This window comes from Cetorhinus maximus, unplaced genomic scaffold (genome assembly GCF_964194155.1).
Source record: "Cetorhinus maximus unplaced genomic scaffold, sCetMax3.hap1.1 HAP1_SCAFFOLD_253, whole genome shotgun sequence".
Taxonomy (NCBI): domain Eukaryota; kingdom Metazoa; phylum Chordata; class Chondrichthyes; order Lamniformes; family Cetorhinidae; genus Cetorhinus; species Cetorhinus maximus.
The window spans coordinates 503,413-529,295 of record NW_027596214.1 but is presented as its reverse complement, the minus strand read 5'-3'; the positions used below and the strand labels follow the sequence as shown (position 1 = coordinate 529,295).

Here is a 25,883-nt window from a genome sequence, read left to right as displayed (position 1 = left end):
CTAGACTCTTGGATTCCCTCCCTAGACCCCTCTGCCTCTCTCTCCTCCTTTAAGGCACTCCATAAAACCGACCTGTTTGACCAATCTTTTGCTCACTTGTCTGAATATATCCCCTTTTGACTCAGTGTGAAATTTTGTCTCATACACTCCTGTGAAGTGTCTTGGAACGATTTACTATGTTAAAGGTGCTACATAAATGCAAGTTGTTGTTGCTGACTCACTGTCTAGATGCTTGGTCCATACACCAGAGGGTAGTTGGTGTACAGAGCCAGGCACAAAACAGAGTGAGAGGCTCACCTCCCTCTGTTTTCTCCTTTCTTCTGCAAAACACAGCTTTCCAAAGCCAACCTTGCAGTAATTGTTTGTCTCTGCTATTCTTCTATCGTGATGTGCTTCACCATGGACCCTGAGTTAAGGCTGAGCCAGGAGGGGCTGATTGAGGATGAGGTGGACATCAGTGGCCAGTGGGACCTGGCCTCCCTGCGTATCAGGACTTGTCTGATGAGATTTACCAGGTGTACAATCTGGCTCCGAAATGGAACCTGGCTGTCCACACCCTGAGACAGCATCTGACTGTCGCTCTCAGCACGATGGCGTTGACTGGGAAAGGAGACAATCGCAGGCAGGATCAGCTAGTTCTAGCTGAGTACTGCTGCATGTGCCCAACTCTCTGTCTGGACTGTGCTGTCTGACACTCTGCAGGAAACTCTGCATCCCCTGTGTCACTACTAAATAAGTCGTGTCTGGGGAATGTTGTGTCATGATGTCTGCTCTTTTCATGAATTAATGTTTAAAAGGAAGATTGATCCCGAGTACTGAAAACTGTGCAGCGGCTGCTTTGAGCTGGTCTCGAGGGGAGGGAAGAGACAGTGGGGGCGGAGGGGGGGCAGAGTGCAGAGGGAAGAGATCTTTGGCTTCAGCAGTTGCTCCCTCCCCTGCTCAACCTCACATTAATTTGCTTTAACATGGGGTTTACAAACATAGTATAGTCTTGTTCCACCACCAGTGTTGAGTGATATTTCAGCACAGAAGGCCATTCGGCCCAGCAACCCTGCCCCAGTGCTGGCTTTTCAACTGGAACTGCCTCATCCTATTTTCCTGCTCTTTCTATTCATCTGATTCTCTCCTAAAGGCTGCGACTGACATGTTTTCAACAACCCCTGTGATCACTTATTCTGTATCCCATTGCATGCAAAACCTCTTTCTCTGCTTCCCTTTTACACCCAGTACTAATCCTGAGCATAAGCCCCTGGTTAGCACTTCAACGGGTGGAAATGTTTCTATTTAGATTCCCTACCTTTTTGCTCCAGTGATCACAGCTATAGTTTTGTGAGTTATGCAGCAGCCCTCATGAACTTACATCCCCCCTCTGCTGTCCTATCCAGAGCAGGATGGCTCATCGTGGTGACCAAGTGTGTTCTGGGGAAGATTCAGGGCAGCACAAAGGCACAATAACATTTTTATTTTCTAAAGGTAATTTCTCTCCTTCCCTCCCTCTTACAGTGACCCTGGGGAAAGTTGTGTGCTGTTTGAACATTACTGATTTACCCTGCAGCACCCTGAAAGATGGAAAATTCAAACTGCACAATTTATACCACAAACAGTTTATAACTGTAAAAGTTAACTTTTACCAAAGCCACTTCTGCTTCTCAGGCCCAAAAACAAATCCTACTAATTATTTTTCCCTGGTTCTTTTCCTTGAGGAGGTGACGTTAATAACTGTTGATCATTTATGAACCCCACCAGTACTCTGCAACTGGCTGTTTGACTGTGGGGACCATCACAACCTGGGGCTGATCTGGATACACAAAGCCCTCCCATCCCCCGACCCCAGCCCCAGACAGGATCAACCGCACAGGAAACATAGCACACCTTTCCCTTTTCTAACCAAGGGGTGCTGAGGCCAACTGCCCCCTCCATCCCAGGTGAGGATTTAACACTGAGCCCTAGGTCTGTAGAAACCTGCAGCACCCAATGAAACAATGAAAGACCTGAGTCATGTCAATGCACAAATTTACTGATTTAGACCAATTCCTGTTTTCAGTCGGGGAGCTGTTGACACTGAGCAGTGCTTACATACATCTCGTCCTCTTGCACCCAGCAGAGGAAGGAAAGTTAGTCAACATAAAGTCTGACCCACAGAGTTTGGTCTCTGGAAATGCAGAAGCAAGTCTATCAGCATCTTAAAAATGTGGCTGGGGTGGGAGTAAAGACTTTCCATGGTCACGCAGCAATCACTGAGGGGCCCCAGATAAACATCCTCATTCCCACTCAAATCACTGGCCTCTCACTTGGACATTCCCTCATCTGGCTTTGGTGGTGGTGGTGGGGCGTCTCAAAAGCAAAGGTGGAACGCAGCCCAGCTCCCTGAGCGCACGGCCCACTGTGGGGATCTGAGTTCAGCCTTCTCGATTCTGCTTACCATCATTGAGAATTAAAAGCAGGGACATGAGAGAGACAGCGGAATGGGCAGACTGACAGGAATCGTTCTTCATGGATTCTTCCCAGATAAAACAAGAAAACTACAGCCTCTTCACGGTCTATGTTTGTATTTGGCCCATGTTTAATGACCAGCTAAGATTCCAATTCATTACTAGAGAAAAGGGGCAGTGCCCAAACTGGGTCCCCAGGTCAATAGAAACCCTTCGTGATCATCCACTTCTAGATGTCACGATCACATTTATACTTAAGACCTACAGTAAAGCACACCAGAGACAGCTAGGGACAAAGAACAACACTTGTGCTACTTTGATCTACGAGACTGTCGATGGTCTTGTGTTATCCTAATACTGAGTTCAAGCAGTCAAATTGAATTGTATTTTGAAGATTATCCATTGCAGACGCAATGCAAAAGTCAAAAAAAAAGAGTTCCTCCAACCTCAGGCACAGGTCAGTCTTCAAATCGCTGCCAAGGTGCCCTCGGCTGTTACTGCTGCATCTCCTCTTCCTCATCTTTGCTGTTGTCCATCAACAGAAACCACTTCAACCGGTCTGGAAGAGGCAAGGACTTCACCTTGGCATCCAACGGAACCGGCCTCAGGAGTCGTCGAATGTCCACCCTGCACAGGTGCTTCAGTGAGGCTGGAGAAAACTGCAGCAGCTTCAGGGGCTTGGAGAGCGCCAGCACTTGGTCCGTGTAGTTGGGGTAGGCTGTAGGTTTAATCTCCCAGCCTGGAGAGAGCTGGGGACGAGATACACTACCCACCATCAGCTCCAGGGCCATGTCTGCACGTCGCAAGGCTTCTTGGTGCGGAAGCATGGACTCTGGGCCATTTAACAACACACGCAGTCTCTCAAAGAGAAGGGTGAATCCAGACCAGCAGATAGGGCCGTGCTCGGGACAATGGTTGGAAGCCCCAGAATCAAGGAGAACCCTGATGATGGGAAGGTGGACTTCAAACTGGTTGATGCAGGCATAGATGAGGGAGTCCTCGGGCTGACAGGTGTCAGGTTTAGCAGAGTGAGCCAGCAGCAGCTGGGTGGTCTGCAGACAGAAGTCTCTGAGGGTCTCAGCCTCTTCCTGGTCTCTACCTTCGGTCTCGCCCAGGAGGAAGATGATAAATGTGAAGACGTTATCGCCGTCCATCATGGTTGCTTTCACATCTGCACCTAAGAAGCAACAAGTGATCTTGAGGTTAGAGCTTCAGATAGGAATAGGTTAAAAGGACCTGCATTTTTATAGCCTCTTTCAGAACCACAGCCTCAAGCGTTTTACAGCCAATGAGGTACTTTTGAAGTGTAGTCACTGTTGTAATGCAAGAAATGCGACAGCCATTTTACACACAAGATCCCACAAAGCAATGTGATAATACCTGATAATCTGGTTTTGTCATGTTGATTTAGGGTTTGACAAATATTTAGTTCATGGCTCATCTTAATATTTTAGAGGTAGTTTTTAGTTCTGGGAAGATTATTGTTTGGAAGGTAAGGCAACTAAAATGCGGGGCTTTAGAGACTGTACATCTAAAGGAAATGGCAGTTCAGAAGGTTATCCCTGTTTGATTAAGAGTCAAAATAGAAGAGAGGGAGCCATAAAAACAGCAGGCGGGCTTACTGACCTGGAGAACGGAGACATGATGTCTACACTGCTTGCAAAGAAGTGCAGTCCAGAGGGATATTTTGTTCTGGGAGTTAGAGCTAAATTAGTTTAAAAGCAGTGAACCCTGAAAGACTACATCGTCATGGAGCTGGGTGGAGCTTAAGAAGGTTCTCTGGTTTCAATTTATCTGAGCTTTCTGCAGCAGGGAAAGGGTCGATATCGAAAAGGTGCAGCTGTTAGCAGGCTCCAGGTAGTTAGGGCTCAGAGAAGCCCTGGGAGCCATTTGGTGCAACTGAGGGTTGCAGTTTGGACCTCATGTGGTTTGCAGCTCACAGTTGCCCTGGGAGCTGTTAGCAGGCTCCAAGCAGATAGGGCTCAGAGGAAGCCCTGGGGTCTCAGTACAGCCAGGAGACTGGAGTTTGGGAAATCTATGGGCAATGCCAGCTTAGTGAAACTAGCAGAATGCAAACAAAGATATGAACACATGAAAGAGTTTCAAGTGTGTCGGTAATTAGAGGCAGGAGTACAACTTTGTGAATCTTGTGGAACGCAGTCTCAGGACGAGAGATTGAACCATTGGGAGGTGAGCAGTCGTTCAGGCAGTCCAAGTTGGAAAAGCTTTCGAGGGAATTTATAGGCTAGAATCAAATGAAACGTTTGTAGAATTTACTAGGGAGAAAGAAACGTTGTGGGACCGGTGGTTTCGGGCACTGAAACGTGAACAGAATTTTCAGAATGTAAGAGAGCTAATGATAATGGGAGAATTTTGAAACAGCATCTCAATAGCTCTCAGGTCACACCTGGAAGACTGCAAGATTTATAACGTAAGGGAAGCAGCAGTTCTGAAAGTTGGGTATGACATATCACATAAACAGCTAGGGGGTAGTAGATCTCCATTTGTAAACCCACAGGGAAGCTGGAGGAATAGAAGAGTCTAGCTCTGGGGAGAGGCAGAAGTTGTTCCAATCAAAGAAAATGATAATATAGAGAATAAAAGTGTTGTAAAGAAACCAATATGCTTTTATTGCCATAAGACGGAGCATATAAAAGCAAATTGTTGGAAGTGGAATGGTAAACTGGTGGCAGTAATACAATGCTTAAGGAGTCTTTAGGAGAGGTTGTACCAGAAAAGGAAATGGGTTTTAAATCAGTGACACTGGTGCAAATGACAGGAATTCCCACAGAGAAAGCTGCACCAGAAAGTGAAGACTGTGAGAAACCCATTGCATCTAATGTTTTTACCTTAGGAAATGATAGGGATGTAAAGGATTACAAGAGGTTTATATGTGAAGGGTAAGTCACTCCATTTTTGTCCAAGAAATAACCTAGAAAGATTGTTATCCTGAGAGTTATTGGTTTGGCTCAGAGCTTATTGTTAGCAAAGGATTTAGACCTGCTTTGTCCTAGAAAGAAAATTCAAGATCCAAAATGAGGAGGTTATTGATATTGCTTGGAAAGAATTTAATAAAATTAGATCTAAATAGAGTCAGGAGAAACTGAAAGATTATGAACTGTTTAAAAATCAGACCAAACAAATATATCAAACCTTTCTGCTTGAGCATAAGAAGCATTTGAAAGATATTCTTAAAGTGGCTAAGGAAGATTTTGATCAAAGGAGGAATGACTTGCTGGCACAAAAAGAAGCAATTATGAACTTGTTTTCTCAAAGAGAATTTAAAATGTGAGAGTCTGGATAATGAACTTGAAAATGAAATGGATTTAACTGAGACACTCTTTGTAGAGTTTCAAGATGAGAAGCTACAGATATGGAGGGCAGTAAGGTTCACAAGCTGAAATCAGCCAGACTGTTTTAAAGACTGAGCTTGAAAAACTATGAGGAATCTTCTTTTGCAGATGGACATTTGGATTATAATTATTGTAAGAGGAAAACCTTCAGAAAACATGGTAAGAAGTAATATTTTTCACCTTAAACTGGACATGGCATCAGCAGAGAGCTGATGGACAATGGGGGATGATTATTGTGTGGGTTGCATGTGGATAGTTGTAAGATATATAACATATTGTAAGTTGTTATGTCTATACAGTGAATGAAAAAGCATCAAATTGGTGACGCATTTCTTTTTTTTTGATAGTGTGGTATGATGAATATCTACTTCATAATGCATACTAATATTTTAGAGGTAATGTTTAGTTCTGGGAAGATTATTTTTGTGAAGGTAAGGAAACTAAAATGCTGGGCTTCAGAGATTGTCAGAACAGTGCAGCGCTCCCTCAGTACTGACCATCTGACAGTGCAGCGCTCCCTCAGTACTGACCATCCGACAGTGCAGCACTCCCTCAGTACTGACCATCCGACAGTGCAGCGCTCCCTCAGTACTGACCATCCGACAGTGCAACGCTCCCTCAGTACTGGCGCTCCGACTGTGCAGCGCGCTCTCATTACTAACCGTCTGACAGTGCAGCACTCCCTCAGTACTGCACTGGGAGTGTCACTATAGATTATGGGCTCAGTTCTCCGTAGTGGAACTTGAATCCAAGAGAGTGGCTTGGGCAGTCAACGTGATATTGCACGGGTCCCTGTACAGAATGTGTTCCGTTGGTGCAAAAGCTGTGTCACAATTTCCCTTTATCTCACCAACTGACAGCCTATGGGGAATGCGTACCTATGAAATCCCTGGAACAGATTGTGGTTCGAACCTTTCTCTTTGCTTATGAACAAATGCCCAAATTCTTCAGCATTGGCAAAGGTGCTAAACCTGTTCTCTGCTCTGAAGAGTCATACGGACTCGAAACGTTAACTCTGTTTCTCTCTCCACAGATGCTGTCAGACCTGCTGAGTTTTTCCAGCATTTTCTGTTTTTAATTACTAAACCTGCCAGTTGCTGCAACAGCTAATATTGATAGCCCAATCCTCAGGGCACAGGAGTCTATCCACCCAAAGATGCTGGTGCAAACTTATAGCCCCATCACTAATGAGGTTAATGCACCTTCCTCCACTCTGCTGATAACACCCTCTATTCTCTCCACTGCACCTTCCTCCACTCTGCTGATAACACCCTCTATTCTCTCCACTGCACATCCTATGAAAACTTAAGATAGTCACTCATAAATCCAAACGGAATTCAGGAGAAACTTCTTTACTCAGAAAGTGATGAGAATGTGGAACTCGCTTCCACAGGGAGTAGTTGAGATAAATGGTATTGATGGATTTAGGGGAAAGCCAGATAACAGAAGAGGGAGAAAGGAATAGAAGGATATGTTGATAGGGTGAGATGAAGAAGGGTGGGGGGGAGGCTCATGTGGAGCAGAAGCATCACCATGGACTCAGCTGAGTTGGCTGGCCTGTTTCTGTGTTGTAAAGCAATGGGTAATATAGCCTAACCCAGGGCAACTAAGACAGTACAGCAGCTTCCAGCCTAGTACTTCCACATGTTCCTGGCCTCCAATCAGAAGTGAAACCTGTGGAATGTTACTGGGAGTGAAGAACACACGAATTAGGAGGAGTAGGCCATTCAGCCCCTCAAGCCTGCTCTGCCATTTGATAAGATCATGGCTGATCTGATTGTGCCCTCCACATTTCTGTCTACCCGCTATACCTTTTGACTCCCTTGTTAGTCAAGAATCTATCTAACTCAGCATTAAAAATATTTAATGACCCAGCCGCCACCGTTCTCTGGGGAAGAGGATTTCAGACTAACAACCCTCAGAGAAAAAATTTCTCCTCATCTCCGTCTTAAATGGGAGACCCCTTATTTTTAAACTATGTCCCCTAGTTCTAGTCTCTCCAATAGGGGGGAAACTCCCTTCAGCAACCACCGTGTCAAGTCCCCTCAGGATCCTATATGTTTCAAAATGATCACCTCTCATTCTTCTAAGCTCCAATGGATACAGGCCCAACCTGTCCCACTTTTCTTCATAAGACAACCTCTTCATCCCAGAAATCAGTCGAGTGAACCTTCTCTGCACTGCTAATGCAAATATATCCTTTCTTAAATAAGTGAACCAAATCTGGACACAGTATTCTCACCAATGCAGTGTACAACTGTAGCAAAACTTCCCGACTTTCATATTCCATTCCCTTGCAAGAAAGGCCAACATTCCATTTGCCTTCTTAATCACTTGCTGTACCTCACCTTTTGTGATTCACGTACCAGGACACCCAGATCTCTCTGTACGGCAGAGTTCTGCAATCTCTCTCCATTTAAATATGTTGCTTTTTTATCCTTCCTGCCAAAGTGGATAAATTCCCACATTTTCCCAAATTGTACTCAATCTGCCTAATTTTTGCCCACTCAACCTATCTACATCCCTTTGCAGACTCCTTATGTCCTTTTTACAACTTACTTCCCTATCTTTGTGTCATCAGCAAATTTAGCAACTATACATTTGGTCTTTTCAACCAAATCATTGATATAGACTATAAATAGTTGAGGCCTCAGCACTGATCCCTGTGGCACTCCATGGGTTAAATCTTGCCAACCCAAAAATGACCCATTTGTCCCTACTCTGTTTCCTGTTAGTCAGCCAATCCTCTACCCATGCTAATACATTATCCTCTACACCACGAGTTCTTATTTTGTGTAATAACCTTTGATGTGACACCTTATCAAATGCCTTTTGGAAATTCAAGTACACCACATCTAGGATTATTCTAGCTCCCACACTGTCCTCTGACATTTCCCCACTTCCTGTGAGGAAGTGCCTATCCGCCATTTAATAGCTGCATCCCAGCACTCTGTGGTGCTTGTGAGTCAGCTGCAGGATCACTGAAAGATGTGACCTGGGGTTATGAGCCTCAACAAATATTCATCGGAGTAAAACTGCTATAAATGGCCCTGTGCTGTTTGTTCACTGGCTCCACTGTCAAATAAAGCAAGAACTTGCATTTCAAGAGTGTTGGGACAAAGTGCTTGACAGTAAATGAAGTGCTTCTGAAGGCAGCATGAGCCAGTCTCCCTGACACTGATCCCCAGGAAACATCAACATGTTCAGGTTATGAGGGTGGGGGGAGTGAAGGTTAAGAGAATGTTTCGTTACCGTACCCCTCTCAAGAAGCAGCTTGATGTTGTCGGTGTTGTGCACGTGCACTCCATCACTGCTGGCCAGTGAGTGCAGCAAGGCTGATTTTCCTGAGAGAGAGAGAGGGATGAGAGATTTAGCTTGACGGTGCTGGCATGACAAGATTTCAAAAATAAAGGAATAACGAAAAAGCGACAGACCGGTCTTGTCGATCCCGTTTATATCAGCGCCAAGGTCCAGGAGCCTTCGCAGGCATGGCAAACGCTCCACCTCCTCACTTGCCAAGTCTAGTGGGCTGCTGCTGTGAACCTGCACCAGGGGAAAACAGGCATTGTTAGATCGAGAACCTGAATTCCTACAGCGCCTTTCACACACCAGACCTCACCAAGCGCTTCACAGCCAAAATGTAGTTACTGCTGTAATGTAGGAAACAGGGCAGTAAACCAGTGCATGGCACAATCCCACAAGCATCAATCTGATAATGGCCAGATAATCTGTTTGTATAAACATGAAAATTCGGAGCAGGAATAGGCCACTCGATCCCTTGAGATCGCTCTGCCTTTTGATAAGATCGTGGCTGACCTTATTAAGATTGTGACCTCAACTCCACTTTCCTGTCTACCCTCTATACCCTTTCACTCCCTTGTCAATCAAAAATCTATCTAATTCAGCCTTAAAAATATTCAATGCCCCAGCCTCCACTGCTCTCTGGGGAAGAGAATTCCAGAAGCTCATGACCCTTTGAAAGAAAAAATTTCTCCTCAACTCCGTCTTAAATATTAAACTGGGTCCCCTAGTTCTAGACTTTCAGCATCCCCTCTGTCAAGTCCCCTCAGGATCTTATATGTTTCAGTGTATCTTTGTGACTTCAGCAAATTTAGCAACCATTCATTTGGTCCCTTCATACAAATCATTGATATAGATTTTAAATAGTTGAGGTCCCAGTATTGACCCCCGTGGTTCTCCACTCATTACATATTGCCAACCCGAAAATCACCCATTTATCCCTACTCGTGGCTTCCTGTATCCTTTACCCATGCTTAATATGTTGCCCACTACACCATGAGCTCTTATTTTGTGTATTACCTTTGATGTGGTACCTTGTCAATTGCCTTCTGGAAATCCAAGTACAACACATCCACAGGTTCCCCTTTATCCATGATGGTTGTTACTTCCTCAAAGAACTCCAATAATTTAGTCAAACATGATTTCCCTTTCATAAAACCATGTTGACTCTGCCTGATTGCATTGAGATTTTCTAAATGCCCAGCTATAACCTGCTTAATAATAGATTCCAGCAATTTCCCTATGACAGATGGTAGGCTAACTGGCCTGGAGGTTCCTGCTTTCTGTCTCCCTCCTTTCTTGAATGGAGGTGCAGCCTTGGCAAACGGAGTGCAGCTGAGCTGAGTGAAGACTTGGAGTTTGGTGAGAGGGGAGTTTGGGAAAGGGAGAGAAGTTGTTCATTTCCTAGAAATTGGTTCTTGCTCTACTACAGGGAAAGGAGCTCGCTGTTTGGTGAGTATCTGGTAAGTGTATAAGTTCTATTCTATCCCTAAAGTTTAAAATAATACACAATTTGGTGGTAATGTTAATAAAATACATAAGAAAGCAACATAAATAAGTACTAATATAAGTAATAATTTAAAACACATTAAGGATGGCAGGACAGGTGATGTGTCAAGACTGCAACATGTGGGAGCTCCTGGATAACATGGTGATCCAGGGCAAATACGTCTGTATGAAGCGTTTGCTGCTTGAGGAACTTCAGCTCAGAGTCATTGAACTGGAGGCTGCGCTGCAGACTTTGCGACACATTGGGTGGGGGGGTGGGTGCAAGTTGCCTGGATGCTTCATTGCAGGAGGCAGTCACACCACTTGGAATAGGGTCTTCTGATTTGATCAATGGCCAGGAACAGAAGGGTGAGGTAGGTAAGGGGACCCAGAGGGCAGGAGTGCAGGACTTTTTATTCATTCATGGAATGAGAGCTTTGCTGGCTGGGCCGGCATTTATTGGCCCTTGAGAAGGTGGTGGTGAGTTGCATTCTTGAACCACTGCAGTCCATGTGGTGTAGGTACACTCACTGTGCTGTTAGGAAGGGATTTCCAGGATTTTGGCCCAGCAACAATGAAGGAACAGCGATAAGTTTCCAAGCCAGGATGGTGAGTGACTTGGAGGGTAACTTCCATGTGGTGGAGTTCCCAAGTATCTGCTGCTCTTGTCCTTTCTAGATTGTCGTGGGTTTGGAAGGTGCTGACTAAGAAGCCTTGGTGAATTCCTGCAGTGCATCTTGTAGATGGTACACACTGCTGCTCCTGTGCGTCAGTCGTGGAAGCAGTGAATGTTTGTGGATGTGGTGCGAATCAAGCGGGGCTGCTTTGTCCTGGACGGTGTCAAGCTTCTCGAGTTTTGTGGGAGCTTCACTCATCCAGGCAAGTGGGGAGTATTCCATCACACTTCTGACTTGTGCCTTGTAGATGGTGGACAGGCTTTGGGGAGTCAGGAGGCAAGATACTCATCGCAGGATTCCTAGCCTCCAACCTGCTCTTGTAGGTCTTTTGGCTAGTCCAGTTCAGTTTATGGTCAACGGTAACTTGCAATTATTTCTGGGATGCTATTTTTGTCTTCTACAGTGAAGAGAGACAGAAAATATCTGTTTAGTTCATCTGCCATTTCCTTATTTTCCATTAGTGGTTCCTCAGACTCATTCTCTGAAGGACCAATGCTCACTTTACTTACTATTTTCCTTTTTCAATATCTGTAGAAACTCTCATTTGTCTTTATATTTCTAGCAAGCTTTCTCTCATACTCTAATTTCTCCCTCACTTTTTTTGTCATTCTTTGCTGTTTTTTAAATGTTGTCCAATCTTCTAAACTGGCACTAATCTTCACGGAATTGTAAGCTTTTTCTTTCAATTTAATAGTATTCTTAACTTGGGGTTATCAGAATCAGTTCTGCTGAAGGGTCATGAGGACTCGAAACGTCAACTCTTTTCTTCTCCGCCGATGCTGCCAGACCTGCTGAGTTTTTCCAGGTAATTCTGTTTTTGTTTTGGATTTCCAGCATCCGCAGTAGTTTTTTGTTTGTATTCTTAACTTCCTTAGTTAGCCAGGGATGATGTGTCCTTCCCCATGTCTTTATTTCTCACTGGAATGCATCTTTGCTGAGTGTTATCAAATATCGCAAATGTCTACTGCTATACCTCTACTGACCTATCCCTTAACCTAGTTCACTTTAGTCAGCTGCCTTCATAATTGCCCTTATTTAAGTTTAAAACACTAGTCTTGAACCCACTCTTCTCTTCTCAAACTGTGTGCAAAATTCAATCAGGTTATGATCACTGCTGCCTAGGGGCGCCTTTATTATGAGGTCATTAATTAAACCTGTCACACTGCACATTACCAGATCTTGAATAGCCTGCTCTCTGGTTGGCTCTAGAACTTGCAGCTCTAAGCAACTGTCCCAAAAACACTCTGTGAACTCATCTTCCAGACTGCCTTTGCTAATCTGATTCGTCCAATGTATATGTAGATTAAAATCATCCATGATTATTGCCATATCTTTCCCACAAGCCCCCATTATTTCTCCTGTATACCCCATACCACAGTGTGGTTACTGGTGGGGGGAATCACTCCCACAGGTGACTTCTTACATTTACTATTTTCTTATCTCTACCCAAACTGATTCTACATCTTGATCTTTAGAACCAAGGTCATCTCTCACTACTGTCATCCTTAATTAATAGCACTACCTCACCATCTCTTCCTAACTTCCTGTCCTTTCAAAATGTCAAGTACCCTTGAATGTTCAGGTCCCAGTCTTTGTAGGCATTGACTGAGGGATAAATATTGGACAGAACACTGTGGAGAACTCCTTTGCTCTTCTTCAAATAGTGGCCAAGGGATCTTTAATGTTCACCTCAGACGACATTCAGAGACTAGGTTTAATGTCTCAGCTGAAAGATGGCATTTCTGACAGAGCTGCATTCCCTCAGTACTGCACTGGGGGTGCCAGCTTGACTTATGGGCTCAGGTCTGTGAAGTGGGAAAGTGAGCACAGGCAGTGATGTGCTTGGATAGTTTAGAATTAAATTCAGCACAGTTCCTAACGCCTTCTTACCCGGTCCCTCTTGTTGATGTCTGCTCCATGCCGGACTAGCAATTCCACCACATCGGGCTGGTTGCGTAGGACCGCCACATGCAAGGCTGTGTAATATGTGACAGGATCTATAAGACAAGACAGTCATACCATTGCTGGAAGAGACCCACCAGACAGAACCAGCCAACAACGCACAGCTCACCCAGTGTACCCCATCAGACAGAACCAGTCAACAATGCACAGCTCACCCAGCGTAACCCATCAGACAGAACCAGTCAACAACGCACAGCTCACCCAGTGTACCCCATCAGACAGAACCAGTCAACAATGCACAGCTCACCCAGTGTACCCCATCAGACAGAACCAGTCAACAATGCACAGCTCACCCAGCGTAACCCATCAGACAGAACCAGTCAACAACGCACAGCTCACCCAGTGTACCCCATCAGACAGAACTAGTCAACAACGCACTGTTCACCCAGTATACCCCATCAGACAAAACCAGTCAACAACTACACAGCTCACCAAGTATACCGCATCAGACAGAACAAGTCAACAAAGCACAGCTCACCCTGTGTACCCCATCAGACAGAACCAGTCAACAATGCACAGCTTACCCAGTGTACCCCATCAGACAGAACCAGTCAACAATGCACAGCTTACCCAGTGTACCCCAGATAGAACCAGTCAACAACGCACTGTTCACACGGTGTTCCCCATCAGTCAGAACCAGTCAACAATGCACAGCTCACCCAGTATACCCCATCAGACAGAACCAGTCAACAATGCACAGCTCACCCAATGTACCCCAGATAGAACCAGTCAACAAGGCACTGTTCACACAGTGTTCCCCATCAGACAGAACCAGTCAACAATGCACAGCTCACCCAGTATACCCCATCAGACAGAACCAGTCAACAATGCACAGCTCACCCAGTGTACCCCATCGGACAGAACCAGTCAATAACGCACAGCTCATCCAGTATACCCCATCAGACAAAACCAGTCATCAACTACACAGCTCACCTAGTATACCGCATCAGACAAAACCAGTCAACAACAACACAGCTCACCCAATGTACCCCACCAGACTGAACCAGTCAGCCACACACTGCTCACCCAGTATACCCAGCAACCAAAATTCAGGATAGGGTCAAGCTCCTCAGCTTTTCCTGTGGTGTAAGTGGGGTTGTGTTTTGGATAGAGAGAGGGAAGTGGGTAAGTAAGAGCTGAGAGCATCCCAGGACAGACTTAATAGACTGGATCTTTTCTCTGTAGAAAAGAAAAGCCAAGGGGTGACCTGTTCGATAGGGTCAGTACTGATAGGAGTTTGATAGGGTAAATAGAGAAAATGTTTCCACTTGTGGGTGAAACTAGAACTAGGGACCATCAATATGTGATAGTCACTAATAAATTAAATCAGGAACTCAGAAGAAACTTCCTTATCCAGAGAGTGGTGAGAACGTGGAACTCGCTACCACAGGGAGTGGTTGAGGTGAATAGTATATTTATATATATATTTAAGGGGAAGCTGGATAACACATGAAGGAGAAAGGAATAGAAGGATATGTTATAAAAAATAAAAATGCTGGAAATACTCAGCAGATGAGGCAGCATCTGTGGAGAGAGAAACAGAGTTAATATTTCAGGCTGATGATCTTTCATTAGAATTGTTCTGGTGAAAGTTCATCGACCTGAAACGTTAACTCTATTTGTCTGCACAGATGCTGCTTGACCTACTGAGTATTTCCAGCACTTTTTGTTTTTATTTCAGATTTCCAGTATCTGCAGTATTTTGCTTTCGTACAGAAGGATATGTTGATGGGATGAGGTGAAGTAGGGCTGGAGGAGGGTGGTATGCAGCAATAACACCATGTTGGACCAGTTAGGCTGAATGGCCTGTTTTTGCACTCTGCAGTCTGGGTAATTCTCAGTATAGAAACTGACTGAAGGAGCCGCTGCATCCCCCTCTCTCAAATGATACTAACCTTCGAAGTTGAGGTCAGCTCCATGCAGCAGCAGCTTCTCGGCAGCACTGACCAGCCCAGCCTCCGACACTTTGAACAGTGAATAACTGACAGCTTCCTCGTAGAAGGCCGATTGTGATTCTCTCTCCAGCAGTTCCAGCAGAGCTGTTGAGTCCGTTCCACCCACAGGGCCCTCACTGCAACTCAGTCAGACAAACATTAACAGGGAGCTGTAACTCAGAGTACATCACAAACAACAGAAAACCGACAGGCACTGGGAGAGAGGCTGTGATTCTCTGATGTCAAATACCGAAGCACAATCCAACTCCATTCCTGGTCTAGGAACAAGAATAGGCCATTCAGCCCCTCGGGCATGCTCTGTATGCAGCAAGATCACGACTGATCCACATTTCAACTCCATCAACCCTGTCTAGGGACCACAACCCTTAATAATCTCCCTCAGTACTGACCTGCTTGACAGTATTTTTTTTATTCATTCCTGGGATGTGGCTGTCGCTGGCCGGGCCAGCATTTATTGCCCATCCCTAATTGCCTGTGTTCAGAAGGCATTTAAGAGTCAAGCACATTGTTGTGGGTCTGGAGTCACATGTAGGCCAGACCAGGTAAGGACGGCAGATTTCCTTCTCTAAAGGGCATTCATGAACCAGATGGGTTTTTACAACAATCGACAATGGTTTCATGGTCATCATTAGACTTTTAATTGAATTCAAATTCCACCATCTGCTATGGCAGGATTTGAACCCAGATCCCCAGAGCATTACCCTGGGTCTCTGGATTACTAGCCCAGCGTTAATGCCATTATTCCATCGCCCGCAGTGCTCTGTCAGTACTGATCCTCCAACAGTGCTGCACCCCCTCATTACGGTCCCTCTTGACAGTGCAGCACTCCCTCAGTACTGACCATCTTGACAGTGCAGCGCTCCTTCAGCACTGACCCTCCGACAGTGCAGCGCTCCCTCAGTATTGACTTCCCAACAGTATGGCGTTCTCTCGAGCAACTTTAAAGGGGATTATGAGTTCTGAAAATTTTAATACAATTTCTGACAGGTTGGGGTGAAGAGACCAGGAAGCTACTGGATCTTTTAAAAAATTAATTAATGAGATGAGCGTGTTGCTGGCAAGGCTGACACTTAGAGCTCATCCCTAATTGCCCTTGAACTGCCTGCTTGTACCACTGCAATCCTTGTGATGATAGTACATGATCAGGAAGCCCCTGAACTGCCCCCCGCCAAGCACAACTGGTATGAAGTTACCGGACAGTTCCTCTACCTCACCTGCCAGGAATTCCATCACCAGCCTCTCCGCTGGCTTCCTCTAACCCCGCGACTCTGAGAATCTCATCAACCAGCGGCTGATACTCAAAGATGATGCGTCGGAATCCATGCAGGTAAGGCATGGTTTCTCCACTCTCACTGAGCAGGAATCGACACAAAGCACATCCTCTGTGGAGCAGAAACAGGGAGCAATGTGAGGAACTGAGGGGAAAGATACACATTCAAGGAGCAGTTAATAAACATACAGACTGTTCCCGGGAAGAACATCCTGTACCTCCAGCCCGCCACATACACAGACGATGCCTTGCGTACTACAATGTCCACTCCCCATCCCACCTGGAAACCGTGTAATCCCCTGGGAGAGGCACAAAAACTGTTACAAAGCCAGACCAATTGGGAGTAAAAATCTGGCACGTTCCTTCCCCAGCCATGAGAAATAACTCTTTCTTAAAATGACCAGCTGGTCAAAAGGTAGTGAGTGGGTGAGCTCTGTCACTAACACTCCCCCCTGACTTACACAAAGTCTGAGAGTGGAGAAAGAGCAGAGGTAAAACTGCAGAGGAGTAAACACTGGTTATCTCCTTGAGGTACTTAGGGTGAAATCTTCAGGTTCTCAAATGCCCCCTGGATGATTAACACAGGTAAGAATCACTAGAGAACTCACAGTATTCTGTTATCAACATCTACCCCCATCCCAAGATTCTTTACATTCTGCTCACCGCAATATTACAATAGCGTAAGAAAGGTCCAGCATTGTAGCATTAATTGTCTGAACCCTTCGGGAGGAAGAGAGAGCAGGATTTCTTAGGAATCCTGCCCAAATTAACACACTCCTCACTCCACTTGTGAGGCAGTGCTGTAACACTCTATTAAGGACAGGGCACCAATGCTGCTTCCCTTATCATAAGTCCACAGAAAAGCAACACAGGGTGAGGCTTCAGAGATAGACAGGAGCTCATAGGGAAACGAGAATGGTGCAGAAATAAACAGCAAGACAGTGCAGCAGCTTGGGGGTGGGGGAGGGGAGCAGGGTGGCCAACTCTATCGTATTTTAACGGGTTGTCCTTTATTTTGACTGTTTGCACTGTATCCCTGAAAAAGAGAGGGAGGGTGGTGATGGGGGAGAGAGGGAGGGTGGTGATGGGGGAGAGAGGGAGGGTGGTGGTGGGGAGAGAGGGAGGGTGGTGGTGGGGAGAGAGGGAGGGTGGTGGTGGGGAGAGAGAGAGGGGGGGTGGTGGGGAGAGAGAGGGGAGGTGGTGGGGAGAGAGAGAGGGGGGGTGGTGGTGGTGGTGGGGAGAGAGAGGGGGGGTGGTGGTGGTGGTGGGGAGAGAGAGGGGGGTGGTGGTGGTGGGGAGAGAGAGGGGGGTGGTGGTGGTGGTGGTGGGGAGAGAGAGGGGGGCTGGTGGTGGTGGTGGGGAGAGAGAGGGGGGGTGGTGGTGGGGAGAGAGAGGGGGGGTGGTGGTGGTGGGAAGAGAGAGGGGAGGGTGGTGGTGGTTGTGGGGAGAGAGGGGGGTGGTGGTGGGGGGAGAGAGGGGGGTGGTGGTGGGGAGAGAGAGGGGGGTGGTGGTGGTGGTGGTGGGGAGAGAGAGGGGGGGTGGTGGTGGGGAGAGAGAGGGGGTGGTGGTGGTGGGGAGAGAGAGGGGGGGTGGTGGTGGTGGTGGTGGGGAGAGAGAGGGGGGGTGGTGGTGGGGGAGAGGGAGGGGGGGTGGTGCTGGTGGGGGGGAGGGAGGGGGGTGGTGCTGGTGGGGGGGAGGGAGGGGGGTGGTGCTGGTGGGGGGGAGGGAGGGGGGTGGTGCTGGTGGGGGGGAGGGAGGGGGGTGGTGCTGGTGGGGGGGAGGGAGGGGTGGGTCTTAGGGGAGGGAGAGAAGAGGGGGGGGAGGGAGAGAAGAGGGGGGGAGGGAGAGAAGAGGGGGGGGGAGGGAGAGAAGAGGGGGGGGAGGGAGAGAAGAGGGGGGGGAGGGAGAGAAGAGGGGGGGGAGGGAGAGAAGAGGGGGGGGAGGGAGAGAAGAGGGGGGGGAGGGAGAGAAGAGGGGGGGGAGGGAGAGAAGAGGGGGGGGAGGGAGAGAAGAGGGGGGGGGAGGGAGAGAAGAGGGGGGGGGAGGGAGAGAAGAGGGGGGGGGAGGGAGAGAAGGGGGGGGGGAGGGAGAGAAGAGGGGGGGGGAGGGAGAGAAGAGGGGGGGGGAGGGAGAGAAGGGGGGGGGAGGGAGAGAAGGGGGGGGGGAGGGAGAGAAGGGGGGGGGGAGGGAGAGAAGGGGGGGGGAGGGAGAGAAGGGGGGGGAGGGAGAGAAGAGGGGGGGGAGGGAGAGAAGAGGGGGGGGAGGGAGAGAAGAGGGGGGGGAGGGAGAGAAGAGGGGGGGGGGGAGGGAGAGAAGAGGGGGGGGGGGAGGGAGAGAAGAGGGGGGGGGGGAGGGAGAGAAGAGGGGGGGGGGAGGGAGAGAAGAGGGGGGGGGGGAGGGAGAGAAGAGGGGGGGGGGGAGGGAGAGAAGAGGGGGGGAGGGAGAGAAGAGGGGGGGGGGGAGGGAGAGGGAGAGAGGGTCTGTGTGGGGGAGAGAGGGGGGTCTTAGAGGGAGAGGGGGGTCTGGGTCTGGCGCCCATTCCCGCCCCTGTTTGACTCACCTCCGCCACCGGAAACACAACGTCTAATCCCGCCGGGCGGAGGCACATCCGCCATCCCCGGGAGAAAGGTTCCGGCCTTTCCGGCTCCTCCAACAGGAAGATTCGGATCCAGGAACCTGACCCGATCCGAACCCAGACTGACCGCTCGGGCAGCTCGAACACTGGTAAAGGAGAAATGTTACCCCCAAACTCTCAATCCTACAGCCTGAACCCCAAAACCCAACTTTAAACCTCAGATTCCGAACCCTGAACCTCAGACCCTGGACCCAGACACCAAACCCCAAACCCCTCATCCCCAAACCCCTCATCCCCAACCCCAACCCCCTCAGCCCCAATCCCAAACCCCTCAGCCCCAATCCCAACCCCCTCAGCCCCAATCCCAACCCCCTCATCCCCAATCCCAACCCCCTCATCCCCAATCCCAACCCCCTCATCCCCAATCCCAAACCCCTCATCCCCAATCCCAAACCCCTCAGCCCCAATCCCAACCCCCTCATCCCCAATCCCAACCCCCTCATTCCCAATCCCAAACCCCTCAGCCCCAATCCCAACCCCCTCATCCCCAATCCCAAACCCCTCATCCCCAATCCCAACCCCCTCATCCCCAATCCCAAACCCCTCAGCCCCAATCCCAACCCCCTCATCCCCAATCCCAAACCCCTCAGCCCCAATCCCAACCCCCTCATCCCCAATCCCAAACCACTCAGCCCCAATCCCAACCCCCTCATCCCCAATCCCAAACCCCTCAGCCCCAATCCCAACCCCATCATCCCCAATCCCAAACCCCTCAGCCCCAATCCCAAACCCCTCAGCCCCAATCCCGAACCCCTCAGCCCCAATCGCAAACCCATCAGTCCCAATCCCAAACCCCTCGGCCCCAATCCCAAACCCCTCAGCCCCAATCCCAAACCCCTCGGCCCCAATCCCAAACCTCTCGGCCCCAATCCCAAACCCCTCGGCCCCAATCCCAAACCCCTCGGCCCCAATCCCAACCCCCTCAGCCCCAATCCCAAACCCCAAACCTCTCAGCCCCAATCCCAAACCCCTCAGCCCCAATCCCAACCCCCTCAGCCCCAATCCCAAACTCCTCAGCCCCAATCCCACCCCACTCAGCCCCAATCCCAACCCCCTCAGCCCCAATCCCAACCCCCTCAGCCCCAATCCCAAACTCCTCAGCCACAATCCCGAACCCCTCAAACCCAATCCCCAACCCCTCAGCCCCAATCCCAAACCCGTCAGCCCCAATCCCAAACCCCTCAGCCCCAATCCCAAACCCCTCAGCCCCAATCCCAAACCCCTCAACCCCAATCCCAAACCCCTCAGCCCCAATCCCAAACCCCTCATCCCCAATCCCAAACCCCTCAGCCCCAATCCCAAACCCCTCAGCCCCAATCCCAAACCCCTCAGCCCCAATCCCAAACCCCTCAGCCCCAATCCCAAACCCCTCAGCCCCAATCCGAAACCCCTCAGCCCCAATCCCAAACCCCTCATCCCCAATCCCAAACCCCATAGCCCCAATCCCAAACCCCTCAGCCCCAATCCCAAACCCCTCAGCCCCAATCCCAAACCCCTCAGCCCCAATCCCAAACCCCTCATCCCCAATCCTCAACCCCCCAGCCCCAATCTCAAACCCCTCAGCCCAAATCCCAAACCCCTCAGCCCCAATCCCAAACCCCTCAGCCCCAATCCCAAACCCCTCAGCCCCAATTCCAAACCCCTCAGCCCCAATCCCAACCCCTCATCCCCAATCCCAACCCCCTCATCCCCAATCCCAACCCCCTCATCCCCAATCCCAACCCGCTCAGGCCCAATCCCAACCCCCTCAGCCCCAATCCCAAACCCCTCAGCCCCAATCCCAAACTCCTCAGCCCCAATCCCAACCCCCTCAGCCCCAATCCCAACCCCCTCAGCCCCAATCCCAAACCCCTCAGCCCTAATCCCAACCCCCTCATCCCCAATCCCAAACCCCTCATCCCCAATCCCAAACCCCTCAGCCCCAATCCCAAACCCCTCAGTCCCAATCCCAAACCCCTCAGCCCCAATCCCAAACCCCTCAGCCCCAATCCCAACCCCCTCATCCCCAATCCCAGACCCCTCAACCCCAATCCCAACCCCCTCATCCCCAATCCCAACCCCCTCATCCCCAATCCCAACCCCCTCAGCCCCAATCCCAAACCCCTCAGCCCCAATCCCAAACCCCTCAGGCCCAATCCCAAACACCTCAGCCCCAATCCCAAACCCCTCAGCCTCAATCCCAAACCCCCTCAGCCCCAATCCCAAACTCCTCAGCCCCAATTCCAACCCCCTCAGCCCCAATCCCAAACTCCTCAGCCCCAATCCCAAACTCCTCAGCCCCAATCCCAACCCCCTCAGCCCCAATCCCAAACTCCTCAGCCCCAATCCCACCCCACTCATCCCCAATCCCAACCCCCTCAGCCCCAATCCCAACCCCCTCAGCCCCAATCCCAAACTCCTCAGCCACAATCCCGAACCCCTCAAACCCAATCCCCAACCCCTCAGCTCCAATCCCAAACCCCTCAGCCCCAATCCCAAACCCCTCAGCCCCAATCCCAAACCCCTCAGCCCCAATCCCAGACCCCACAGCCCCAATCCCAAACCCCTCATCCCCAATCGCAAACCCCTCAGCCCCAATCCCAAACCCCTCAGCCCCAATCCCAAACCCCTCAGCCCCAATCCCAACCCCCTCAGCCCCAATCCCAAACCCCTCAGCCCCAATCCGAAACCCCTCAGCCCCAATCCCAAACCCCTCATCCCCAATCCCAAACCCCTCAGCCCCAATCACAAACCCCTCAGCCCCAATCCCAAACCCCTCAGCCCCAATCCCAAACCCCTCAGCCCCAATCCCCAACCCCTCACCCCCAATCCTCAACCCCCCAGCCCCAATCCCAAACCCCTCAGCCCCAATCCCAAACTCGTCAGCCCCAATCCCAAACTCGTCAGCCCCAATCCCAACCCCCTCAGCCCCAATCCCAACCCCCTCAGCCCCAATCCCAACCCCCTCAGCCCCAATCCCAACCCCCTCAGCCCCAATCCCAAACTCCTCAGCCCCAATCCCAACCCCCTCAGCCCCAATCCAAAACTCCTCAGCCCCAATCCCAAACCACTCAGCCCCAATCCCAACCCCCTCAGCCCCAATCCCAAACTCCTCAGCCCCAATCCCAACCCCCTCAGCCCCAGTCCCAAACCCGTCAGCCCCAATCCCAACCCCCTCAGCCCCAATCACAAACCCCAAACCCCTCGGCCCCAATCCCAAACCCCTCGGCCCTAATCCCTAACCCCTCGGCCCCAATCCCAAAACCCTCGGCCCCACACCCAAACCCCTCGGCCCCAATCCCAAATCCCGAACCCCTCGGCCCCAATCCCAAACCCCGAACCCCTCAGCTCCAATCCCGAACCCCTCAGCCCCAATCCCAAACCCCTCAGTCCCAATCCCAAACCACCCGGCACCAATCCCAAACCCCTCGGCCGCAATCCCAAACCCCTCGGCCGCAATCCCAAACCCCTCGGCCGCAATCCCAAACCCCTCGGCCGCAATCCCAAACCCCTCGGCCGCAATCCCAAACCCCTCGGTCCCAATCCCAAACCCATCGGCCCCAATCCCAAACCCCGAACCCCTCAGCCCCAATCCCCGAACCCCTCAGCCCCAATCCCGAACCCCTCAGCCCCAATCGCAAACCCATCAGTCCCAATCCCAAACCCCTCGGCCCCAATCCCAAACCCCTCAGCCCCAATCCCAAACCCCTCGGCCCCAATCCCAAACCCCTCGGCCCCAATCCCAAACCCCTCGGCCCCAATCCCAAACCCCTCGGCCCCAATCCCAAACCCCTCGGCCCCAATCCCAAACCCCTCGGCCCCAATCCCAAACCTCTCAGCCCCAATCCCAAACCCCTCAGCCCCAATCCCAAACCCCGAACACCTCAGCCCCGCTCCCAAACCCTAAACCCCTCTAGCCCCATTCTCAAACCACTCAGCCCCAATCCCAAACCCCTCAGCCCAAATCCCAAACCCCTCAGCCCCAAACCCAAACCCTTCAGCCCCAATCCCAAACCTTTCAGCCCCAATCCCAAACCTTTCAGCCCCAATCCTAACCCCCTCAGCCCCAATCCCAACCCCTTCAGCCCCAATCCCAACCCCCTCAGCCCCAATCCCAACCCCCTCAGCCCCAATCCCAACCCCCTCATCCCCAATCCCAACCCCCTCAGCCCCAATCCCAACCCCCTCTGCCCCAATCCCAAACTCCTCAGCCACAATCCCAAACCCCTCAAACCCAATCCCAAACCCCTCATCCCCAATCCCAACCCCCTCATCCCCAATCCCAACCCCCTCATCCCCAATCCCAAACCCCTCAGCCCCAATCCCAAACCCCTCAAACCCAATCCCAAACCCCTCATCCCCAATCCCAACCCCTTCAGCCCCAATCCAAACCCCCTCATCCCCAATCCCAACCGCCTCATCCCCAATCCCAACCCCCTCAGCCCCAATCCCAAACCCCTCATCCCCAATCCCAACCCCCTCAGCCCCAATCCCAATGCCCTCAGCCCCAATCGCAAATGCCTCCATCCCAATCCCAAACCCCTCAGCCCCAATCCCAAACCCCTCAGCCCCAATCCCGAACCCCAAACCTCTCAGCCCAAATCCCAAACCCCTCAGCCCCAATCCCAAACCACCCAGCCCCAATCCCAAACCCCCCCAGCCCCAATCCCAAACCCGCCAGCCCCAATCCCCAACCCGCCAGCCCCAATCCCAAACCCCTCAGCCCCAATCCCAAACCCCTCAGCCCCAATCCCAAACCCCTCAGCCCCAATCCCAAACCCCTCAGCCCCAATCCCAACCCCCTCAGCCCCAATCCAAAACTCCTCAGCCCCAATCCCAAACCACTCAGCCCCAATCCCAACCCCCTTAGCCCCAATCCCAAACTCCTCAGCCCCAATCCCAACCCCCTCAGCCCCAGTCCCAAACCCGTCAGCCCCAATCCCAACCCCCTCAGCCCCAATCACAAACCCCAAACCCCTCGGCCCCAATCCCAAACCCCTCGGCCCTAATCCCTAACCCCTCGGCCCCAATCCCAAAACCCTCGGCCCCACACCCAAACCCCTCGGCCCCAATCACAAATCCCGAACCCCTCGGCCCCAATCCCAAACCCCGAACCCCTCAGCTCCAATCCCGAACCCCTCAGCCCCAATCCCAAACCCCTCAGTCCCAATCCCAAACCACCCGGCACCAATCCCAAACCCCTCGGGCGCAATCCCAAACCCCTCGGCCGCAATCCCAAACCCCTCGGCCGCAATCCCAAACCCCTCGGCCGCAATCCCAAACCCCTCGGCCGCAATCCCAAACCCCTCGGTCCCAATCCCAAACCCATCGGCCCCAATCCCAAACCCCGAACCCCTCAGCCCCAATCCCCGAACCCCTCAGCCCCAATCCCGAACCCCTCAGCCCCAATCGCAAACCCATCAGTCCCAATCCCAAACCCCTCAGCCCCAATCCCAAACCCCTCGGCCCCAATCCCAAACCCCTCGGCCCCAATCCCAAACCCCTCGGCCCCAATCCCAAACCCCTCGGCCCCAATCCCAAACCCCTCGGCCCCAATCCCAAACCTCTCAGTCCCAATCCCAAACCTCTCAGCCCCAATCCCAAACCCCTCAGCCCCAATCCCAAACCCCGAACACCTCAGCCCCGCTCCCAAACCCTAAACCCCTCTAGCCCCATTCTCAAACCACTCAGCCCCAATCCCAAACCCCTCAGCCCAAATCCCAAACCCCTCAGCCCCAAACCCAAACCCTTCAGCCCCAATCCCAAACCTTTCAGCCCCAATCCCAAACCTTTCAGCCCCAATCCTAACCCCCTCAGCCCCAATCCCAACCCCTTCAGCCCCAATCCCAACCCCCTCAGCCCCAATCCCAAACCCCTCAGCCCCAATCCCAACCCCCTCATCCCCAATCCCAACCCCCTCAGCCCCAATCCCAACCCCCTCTGCCCCAATCCCAAACTCCTCAGCCACAATCCCAAACCCCTCAAACCCAATCCCAAACCCCTCATCCCCAATCCCAACCCCCTCATCCCCAATCCCAACCCCCTCATCCCCAATCCCAAACCCCTCAGCCCCAATCCCAAACCCCTCAAACCCAATCCCAAACCCCTCATCCCCAATCCCAACCCCCTCAGCCCCAATCCAAACCCCCTCATCCCCAATCCCAACCGCCTCATCCCCAATCCCAACCCCCTCAGCCCCAATCCCAAACCCCTCATCCCCAATCCCAACCCCCTCAGCCCCAATCCCAACGCCCTCAGCCCCAATCGCAAACGCCTCCATCCCAATCCCAAACCCCTCAGCCCAAATCCCAAACCCCTCAGCCCCAATCCCAAACCACCCAGCCCCAATCCCAAACCCCCCCAGCCCCAATCCCAAACCCGCCAGCCCCAATCCCCAACCCGCCAGCCCCAATCCCAAAGCCCTCAGCCCCAATCCCAAACCCCTCAGCCCCAATCCCAAACCCCTCAGCCCCAATCCCAAACCCCTCAGCCCCTATCCCAAACCCTACAGCCCCAATCCCGAACCCCTCATCCCCAATCCCGAACCCCTCAGCCCCAATCCCAAACCCCTCAGCCCCAATCCCGAACCCCTCAGCCCCAATCCCGAACCCCTCAGCCCCAATCCCGAACCCCTCAGCCCCAATCCCGAACCCCTCAGCCCCAATCCCGAACCCCTCAGCCCCAATCCCGAACCCCTCAGCCCCAATCCCGAACCCCTCAGCCCCAATCCCGAACCCCTCAGCCCCAATCCCGAACCCCTCAGCCCCAATCCCGAACCCCTCAGCCCCAATCCCAAACCCCCTCAGCCCCAATCCCAAACCCCTCAGCCCCA

The 25,883-nt window shown here is 51.2% G+C and overlaps 1 protein-coding gene across 2 annotated transcripts; it reads right to left on the bottom strand.

Moving 5' to 3' along the window:
- Positions 1-1,996: 1,996 nt before the first annotated feature.
- asb6 (ankyrin repeat and SOCS box containing 6) lies at positions 1,997-19,198 on the bottom strand. 2 transcript variants are annotated; one of them, XM_078535075.1, is made up of 7 exons: positions 18,998-19,198; positions 16,382-16,549; positions 15,108-15,283; positions 13,141-13,247; positions 9,220-9,328; positions 9,043-9,129; positions 1,997-3,609 (listed from the first exon to the last, which is right to left on the bottom strand). In XM_078535075.1, exons 2-7 carry the CDS (start codon positions 16,501-16,503, stop codon positions 2,927-2,929), a joined length of 1,284 nt encoding a protein of 427 aa, XP_078391201.1. In that variant the 5' UTR covers positions 16,504-16,549; positions 18,998-19,198; the 3' UTR covers positions 1,997-2,926. The 2 variants fall into 2 exon arrangements, with proteins under 2 accessions (XP_078391201.1, XP_078391200.1); XM_078535074.1 differs by lacking the exon at positions 18,998-19,198 and adding an exon at positions 17,101-17,229.
- Positions 19,199-25,883: the final 6,685 nt, after the last annotated feature.